Source organism: Heterodontus francisci, chromosome 44, assembly GCF_036365525.1.
Source record: "Heterodontus francisci isolate sHetFra1 chromosome 44, sHetFra1.hap1, whole genome shotgun sequence".
In the NCBI taxonomy this organism is placed as follows: Eukaryota; Metazoa; Chordata; class Chondrichthyes; order Heterodontiformes; family Heterodontidae; genus Heterodontus; species Heterodontus francisci.
The window spans coordinates 27,196,689-27,205,272 of record NC_090414.1 but is presented as its reverse complement, the minus strand read 5'-3'; the positions used below and the strand labels follow the sequence as shown (position 1 = coordinate 27,205,272).

At 59.2% G+C, this 8,584-nt stretch overlaps 1 protein-coding gene across 1 annotated transcript in view; it reads right to left on the bottom strand.

Annotated features, from left to right (window-relative positions):
• Positions 1–1,169: 1,169 nt before the first annotated feature.
• The window catches only part of LOC137355926 (dual specificity protein phosphatase 10-like), a 10,354-nt gene continuing 2,939 nt past the window's right edge, over positions 1,170–8,584 (bottom strand). Inside the window, 3 exon segments of the mRNA XM_068021593.1 lie at positions 1,170–1,374; positions 1,377–1,532; positions 2,204–2,560. Of these exon segments, the coding sequence (XP_067877694.1) occupies positions 1,268–1,374; positions 1,377–1,532; positions 2,204–2,560 (620 nt within the window). The 3' untranslated portion in view covers positions 1,170–1,267.

The window sequence follows — 8,584 nt, the reverse complement described above, 5'->3', positions numbered from 1 at the left end:
GATAAATGTTTGTTGACTCGGAGTCTGAGGGTGGAGCAGGAGGTCAGGAGTCCGCATGTTCACAGGAAACTCGGTGTGAAACAAAAAATGAACCTGATCTGATGAGGATATTATTGTTACTGTAACGCACGCAAGCATGGGCTAAACTGCTCCTCTCCCCGCACCCTGGTCACTATGCTGCAATGTGTGGAATACAGAATGCTGGCACGGGGCATGTGCAAGGGAGCTCCGGTTTCGTCAGTCTGTGGCAATGAGTGTTGCCAGGAATTCCCACCCCGCTGACTCACCCTCCACTTCAAACTCCTGAGCAGCGGAGACTGCTGTTCCCCAATTGGCAAGGGTCCTAGTCCCCCATTGGAAGGGGTCCACTTTCCCCATTGGCGAGTGTCTCACTCCCCCCATTGGCGAGGGTCCCAGTCCCCTCATTGGCGAGGGTCCCAGTCCCCCTCATTGGCGAGGGTCCTAGTCCCCTTATTGGCGAGGGTCCCAGTCCCCTCATTGGCGAGGGTTCCAGTCCTCCTCATTGGCGAGGGTCCCAGTCCCACTCATTGGCGAGGGTCCCATTCTCACTCATTGGTGAGGGTCCCAGTCTCACTCATTGGCGAGGGTCCAGTCCCTCCATCTCTATTGGCAGGATTCCACTTTCCCCATTGGTGAGGGTCCCAGTCCCCCACAGTGAAGCTAACTGGACTTATTTAAGGGTGTTCAGTGCATGTCTATTGGAGGGTGAGAGAGAGGGAGCCCAGCACCATTGTAACTCACAATAATGGGCTGGGGGCTCCAGCCACATTGGACTGGGGAGATACAGGAAGACTCTGTAGATTCAAGTGAATATATATTTCGAATTGCACTCGTTATAACGAGCCCCATCCCCTAACTAGCCAGAGTCCAACAGATAAAGAGAGACACGTGTTTAACTTGGGGAGAAATCTGTCCAGTTTGACCGGTTTTCACAGTATATGTCTCAAGTTTCAGCTTCTCAACCCCCTTGCCCACCCCTCCCATCCCCTCCCCTTCCCCAGCCCAGTGTTCATTCACACCTTCAAACCCAACAGAGTTCCCTCCTGTGTCCTGAGCTCAGATAAGTAATTCTTGGATTTTGGTTGGAGTTCTCAATGGTCCCAACCAAAGCAGGAGACAGAAAACGGTTTCCTTCTGAAATGGAGGTGGGTGGTTGTCTGTGTCGGAGCGACAGAGCTGTCCAGGGTCCAGAGATTGCGCCTCAATTGAGGCCTGGCTTTGATGCTCTGTCTCGGGTTTGGGGGGCCTACACCTCAGTCTCGAGCCCGCTGAGTTTCGGGATAAGGATGCGGGGCGTGAGCCCCTTGTTAAGGTCCATTTCAAACTCCAGGAGTTGCCCCATGAAGTTGAGGTTGGAGAGATGACGGGACGCTTGCCCTTCACATACTTGTAGGCGTCTGTCATGGTCATCAGTGTGTGCTTCATCAAGTAGGCGATAACCATCGTGGCTGAACGGGACACACCTGCCTGGCAGTGGATCAGCACTCCCTTACCCGATTGGTGGGCTTCTTCTGAGAAAGGAACAGCAAGAGGCCAGAGTCAAAACCGCATTGAGAAAGAGACTTGCATTTCTATAGTGCCTTACACATCCTCAGGACATCCCAAACCACTTCTCAGCCAATAAAGTACTTTACTTGGACTGTAGGAAAGGCAGAAGCCAAATTGCGCACAGCAAGATCCCACAAACAGCAATGTGATAATGACCCAGATTGTCCGTTTTTAGTGATGTTGGTTGAGGGATAAATATTGTCCCCAGGACACCGGGGAGAACTCCGCTGCTCTTCTTCCAATAGTGGCCGTGGGATCTTTTACATCCACCCGAGAGGGCAGACGGGGGCCTCGGTTTAATGTCTCATCTCAAAGGCTGGCTGGACCATTGTGACAATTTTTTATCTTTCTAATTTCTGCACCCTCGCCATCCCCTGAAGGCAGCAGCCATTGGGTTACACGCTTCAGAAACGCCTGTACCTTACCCGAGTGACCAACACAGTGGGTAGGGGATGACTATTCGACCATGTAGGGGGTGGAGGAAGTGAATCAAACTGCACCTGATCCAATCCTCAGCCATAAACTAAATTTACAGCAGCATAATGGGGGTGAGGGGTGAATGGGGTGAAGAGGGGGTGCGGGGTGAATGGGGTGCGGGGTGAATGGGTTGCAGGGTGATGCCTCCTGCACTCACCTATGAACTCAAAGGCCTCCTCAAAGTACTGGCGGAGGTTCTGCTTGCTGTTGTCGGTTGCTGGAAGCCTCTTGTAATGCATGCTGCCTGCCTGGGCGTGGTAGAGTGGCAGGTGTGTGGTGACATTGATCACATAGCCCACGTTTAGCTGGCGCATCCTGGCCAAGTCCTGGGCATCTCGCTCATTCCCCAGGAACAGGAAGGGGAGGATGGGACTGAGCTCTGCATTCTCGATGTCAGGGGTCAAGGGGATTACAGCCTGAGAGTCACCGACTGTCCCTCTGCTCCTGTCCTCCAGTGCGTCCTGCGGTCTTGCCAGCTCACTGGGGGCAGTCCCATCCTTCTCACCTCCATTGCCTGGAAAATCACAGTGCAGAAAATAAAACAAATATATGACAGATCACCTCATCTCCCCCTCTGGTTCTTTTACCAATTCTCTTCAATCTGTGTCTCTCTGGTTACTGACCCTCCTGCCACTGGAAACAGTTTCTCCTTATTTACTCCATCAAAACCCGATTAAATCTCCCTTTAACGGTGTGTCTTGCTGCGCATATTTCAGTATGTGTGTGTGTTTGAGAGTGTTTCATTTTTAAACTTTTAATTCCCCCCCCCCCCTCGATGGGAAGATGTTACCCCCTCCCCGATGGGAAGATGTTATCCCCCCCCCCACCTCGATGGGAAGATGTTACCCCCCCTGATGGGAAGATGTTACCCCCCCTGATGGGAAGATGTTTCCACCCCCCCCTCGATGGGAAGATGTTACCCCCCCCCCGATGGGAAGATGTTATCCCCCCCCCCACACCGATGGGAAGATGTTTCCCCCCCCCCCCTCGATGGGAAGATGTTACCCCCCCCCTCGATGGAAAGATATTACCCCTCACCTCGATGGAAAGATGTTACCCCCCCCCCGATGGGAAGATGTTATCCCCCCCCCCACACCGATGGGAAGATGTTTCCCCCCCCCCCCTCGATGGGAAGATGTTACCCCCCCCTCGATGGAAAGATATTACCCCCCCCCTCGATGGGAAGATGTTACCCCCCCCCCCCCGATGGGAAGATGTTACCCCCCCCCTCCCCGATGGGAAGATGTTACCCCCCCTTCCCCCGATGGGAAGATGTTACCCCCCTCCCCCCGATGGGAAGTTGTTACCCCCCCTCCCCCCGATGGGAAGATGTTACCCCCCCTCCCCCCGATGGGAAGATGTTACAACCCCCCTCCCCCCGATGGGAAGATGTTACCCCCCCCCCCCATTGGAAGATGTTTCTCCCGCTCCCCCCGATGGGAAGATGTTACCCCCCCCCTCCCCCTGATGGGAAGTTGTTTCCTCCCCTCCTCCCGACGGGAAGATGTTACCCCCCCCCCCCCACCGATGGGAAGTTGTTACCCCCCCTCCCCCCTGATGGGAAGATGTTTCCCCCCCTCCCCCCGATGGGAAGTTGTTACCCCCCCCTCCCCCCTGATGGGAAGATGTTTCCCCCCCTCCCCCCGATGGGAAGTTGTTACCCCCCCTCCCCCCGATGGGAAGTTGTTTCCCCCCCTCCCCCCTGATGGGAAGATGTTTCCCCCCCCCCCTGATGGGAAGATGTTTCCCCCCCTCCCCCCGATGGGAAGATGTTTCCCCCCCTCCCCCCGATGGGAAGATGTTCCCCCCCTCCCCCCGATGGGAAGTTGTTACCCCCCCTCCCCCCGATGGGAAGATGTTTCCCCCCTCCCCCCGATGGGAAGATGTTCCCCCCCTCCCCCCGATGGGAAGATGTTTCCCCCCCTCCCCCCGATGGGAAGTTGTTTCCCCCCCTCCCCCCGATGGGAAGATGTTACCCCCCCTCCCCGATGGGAAGATGTTACCCCCCCTCCCCCCGATGGGAAGATGTTACCCCCCCTCCCCGATGGGAAGTTGTTTCCCCCCCTCTTCCCGATGGGAAGATGTTTCCCCCCCTCTCCCCGATGGGAAGTTGTTTCCCCCCCTCCCCCCGATGGGAAGATGTTTCCCCCCCTCTCCCCGATGGGAAGATGTTACCCCCCCTCCCCCCGATGGGAAGTTGTTTCCCCCCCCTCCCCCCGATGGGAAGTTGTTTCCCCCCCTCTCCCCGATGGGAAGTTGTTTCCCCCCCTCCCCCCGATGGGAAGATGTTTCCCCCCCTCTCCCCGATGGGAAGATGTTACCCCCCCTCCCCCCGATGGGAAGTTGTTTCCCCCCCTCCCCCCGATGGGAAGTTGTTTCCCCCCCTCTCCCCGATGGGAAGTTGTTTCCCCCCCTCCCCCCGATGGGAAGATGTTTCCCCCCCTCTCCCCGATGGGAAGTTGTTACCCCCACTCCCCCCGATGGGAAGTTGTTTCCCCCCCTCTCCCCGATGGGAAGATGTTACCCCCCCTCCCCCCGATGGGAAGTTGTTTCCCCCCCTCTCCCCGATGGGAAGTTGTTTCCCCCCCTCTCCCCGATGGGAAGTTGTTACCCCCACTCCCCCCGATGGGAAGATGTTTCCCCCCCTCTCCCCGATGGGAAGTTGTTACCCCCACTCCCCCCGATGGGAAGATGTTTCCCCCCCTCCCCCCGATGGGAAGTTGTTTCCCCCCCTCTCCCCGATGGGAAGTTGTTACCCCCCCTCCCCCCGATGGGAAGATGTTTCCCCCCCTCCCCCCGATGGGAAGATGTTTCCCCCCCTCTCCCCGATGGGAAGTTGTTACCCCCACTCCCCCCGATGGGAAGTTGTTTCCCCCCCTCCCCCCGATGGGAAGTTGTTACCCCCCCCTCCCCCCGATGGGAAGATGTTTCCCCCCTCCCCCCGATGGGAAGTTGTTACCCCCCCTCCCCCCGAAGGGAAGATGTTTCCCCCCTCCCCCCGATGGGAAGTTGTTACCCCCCCTCCCCCCCGATGGGAAGATGTTTCCCCCCCTCCCCCCGAAGGGAAGATGTTTCCCCCCTCCCCCCGATGGGAAGTTGTTACCCCCCCTCCCCCCCGATGGGAAGTTGTTACCCCCCCTCCCCCGATGGGAAGATGTTTCCCCCCCTCTCCCCGATGGGAAGATGTTTCCCCCTACTCCCCCCGATGGGAAGATGTTTCCCCCCCTCTCCCCGATGGGAAGATGTTTCCCCCTACTCCCCCCGATGGGAAGATGTTTCCCCCCCTCTCCCCGATGGGAAGATGTTTCCCCCTCCCCCCGATGGGAAGATGTTAACCACCCCCCCCCCACCCGATGGGAAGATGTTAACCCCCCCTCCCCCCGATGGGAAGATGTTTCCCCCCCCTCCCAGATGGGAAGATGTTACCCCCCCCCTCGATGGGAAGATGTTACCCCCCCCCCCGATGGGAAGACGTTTCCCCCCCTCTCCCCAATGGGAAGTTGTTACCCCCCCTCCCCCCGATGGGAAGATGTTTCCCCCCCTCCCCCCGATGGGAAGTTGTTACCCCCCCCTCCCCCCGAAGGGAAGATGTTTCCCCCCCTCCCCCCGAAGGAAGATGTTTCCCCCTACTCTCCCGATGGGAAGTTGTTACCCCCCCTCCCCCCGATGGGAAGATGTTTCCCCCCCCTCCCCCCGATGGAAAGTTGTTACCCCCCCCCCCTCCCCCCAATGGGAAGATGCTTCCCCCCTCCCCCCGATGGGAAGTTGTTACCCCCCCCTCCCCCCGATGGGAAGATGTTTCCCCCCCTCTCCCCGATGGGAAGATGTTTCCCCCTACTCTCCCCGATGGGAAGTTGTTACCCCCCCTCCCCCCGATGGGAAGATGTTTCCCCCCCTCCCCCCGAAGGGAAGATGTTTCCCCCTACTCTCCCCGATGGAAGTTGTTACCCCCCCTCCCCCCGATGGGAAGATGTTTCCCCCCCTCCCCCCGAAGGGAAGATGTTTCCCCCCTCTCCCCGATGGGAAGATGTTTCCCCCCCTCCCCCCGAAGGGAAGATGTTTCCCCCTACTCTCCCCGATGGGAAGTTGTTACCCCCCCTCCCCCCGATGGGAAGTTGTTACCCCCCCCTCCCCCCGATGGGAAGATGTTTCCCCCCCCTCCCCCCGATGGGAAGTTGTTACCCCCCCGATGGGAAGATGTTTCCCCCCTCCCCCCGATGGGAAGATGTTTCCCCCCCCTCCCCCCGATGGGAAGTTGTTACCCCCCCGATGGGAAGATGTTTCCCCCCTCCCCCCGATGGGAAGATGTTTCCCCCCCTCCCCCCGAAGGGAAGATGTTTCCCCCTACTCTCCCCGATGGGAAGTTGTTACCCCCCCTCCCCCCGATGGGAAGATGTTTCCCCCCCCTCCCCCCGATGGAAAGTTGTTACCCCCCCTCCCCCCAATGGGAAGATGTTTCCCCCCTCCCCCCGATGGGAAGTTGTTACCCCCCCTCCCCCCGAAGGGAAGATGTTTCCCCCCCTCTCCCCGATGGGAAGATGTTTCCCCCTACTCTCCCCGATGGAAGTTGTTACCCCCCCTCCCCCCGATGGGAAGATGTTTCCCCCCCTCCCCCCGAAGGGAAGATGTTTCCCCCTACTCTCCCCGATGGGAAGTTGTTACCCCCCCTCCCCCCGATGGGAAGATGTTTCCCCCCCTCCCCCCGAAGGGAAGATGTTTCCCCCCCTCTCCCCGATGGGAAGATGTTTCCCCCCCTCCCCCCGAAGGGAAGATGTTTCCCCCTACTCTCCCCGATGGGAAGTTGTTACCCCCCCTCCCCCCGATGGGAAGTTGTTACCCCCCCTCCCCCCGATGGGAAGATGTTTCCCCCCCTCTCCCCGATGGGAAGATGATTCCCCCCCTCCCCCCGAAGGGAAGATGTTTCCCCCTACTCTCCCCGATGGGAAGACCCCCCGATGGGAAGATGTTTCCCCCCCCTCCCCCCGATGGAAGTTGTTACCCCCCCCGATGGGAAGATGTTTCCCCCCTCCCCCCGATGGAAGATGTTTCCCCCCCCCCTCCCCCCGATGGGAAGTTGTTACCCCCCCGATGGGAAGATGTTTCCCCCCTCCCCCCGATGGGAAGATGTTAACCACACCCCCCCCCCCGGATGGGAAGATGTTACCCCCCCTCCCCCCGATGGGAAGATGTTTACCCCCCCCCTCCCAGATGGGAAGATGTTACCCCCCCTCGATGGGAAGATGTTACCCCCCCCCCCATGGGAAGATGTTTCCCCCCTCCCCCCGATGGGAAGATGTTAACCACACCCCCCCCCGGATGGGAAGATGTTACCCCCCTCCCCCCGATGGGAAGATGTTTACCCCCCCCTCCCAGATGGGAAGATGTTACCCCCCCCTCGATGGGAAGATGTTACCCCCCCCCCCATGGGAAGATGTTACCCCCCCCATCGATGGGAAGATGTTATCCCCCCCCCCCGATTGGAAGATGTTTCCCCCCCTCCCCCCGATGGGAAGATGTTACCCCTCCCCCCCCCCACTGATGGGAAGACGTTTCCCACCCTCTCCCCGATGGGAAGTTGTTAACCCCCCTCCCCCCGATGGGAAGTTGTTACCCCCCACCTCGATGGAAAGATGTTACCCCCCCTGATGGGAAGTTGTTACCCCCCCTCCCCCCGATGGGAAGATGTTACCCCCCACCTCGATGGAAAGATGTTACCCCCCCTGATGGGAAGATGTTACCCCCCCCCGATGGAAAGATCTTACCCCCCCACCTCGATGGAAAGATCTTACCCCCGCCCCCCCTCGATGGGAAGATGTTACCCCCCCTGATGGGAAGATGTTTCCCCCCCCCCCTCGATGGGAAGATGTTACCCCCCCCCTCGATGGAAAGATATTACCCCTCACCTCGATGGAAAGATGTTACCCCCCCCCTCGATGGAAAGATATTACCCCCCCCCTCGATGGGAAGATGTTACCCCCTCCCCGATGGGAAGATGTTATCCCCCCCCCCACACCGATGGGAAGATGTTACCCCCCCCCTCCGAAGGGAAGATGTTACCCCCCCCGGCGATGGGAAGATGTTACTCCACCTCTCCCCGATGGGAAGATGTTACTCCCACCCCCCAATGGAAGATGTTACCCCCCCCCTCCGATGGGAAGATGTTACCCCCCCCGGCGATGGGAAGATGTTACCCCACCTCTCCCCGATGGGAAGATTTTTCCCCCCCCCCCCCCGATGGGAAGATGTTATCCCCCCCCCCACACCGATGGAAGATGTTACCCCCCCCCTCCGAAGGGAAGATGTTACCCCCCCCGGCGATGGGAAGATGTTACTCCACCTCTCCCCGATGGGAAGATGTTACTCCCCCCCCAATGGGAAGATGTTACCCCCCCCCTCCGATGGGAAGATGTTACCCCCCCCGGCGATGGGAAGATGTTACCCAACCTCTCCCCGATGGGAAGATGTTTCCCCCCTCCCCCCGATGGGAAGTTGTTACCCCCCCCTCCCCCCGAAGGGAAGATGTTTCCCCCCCTCTCCA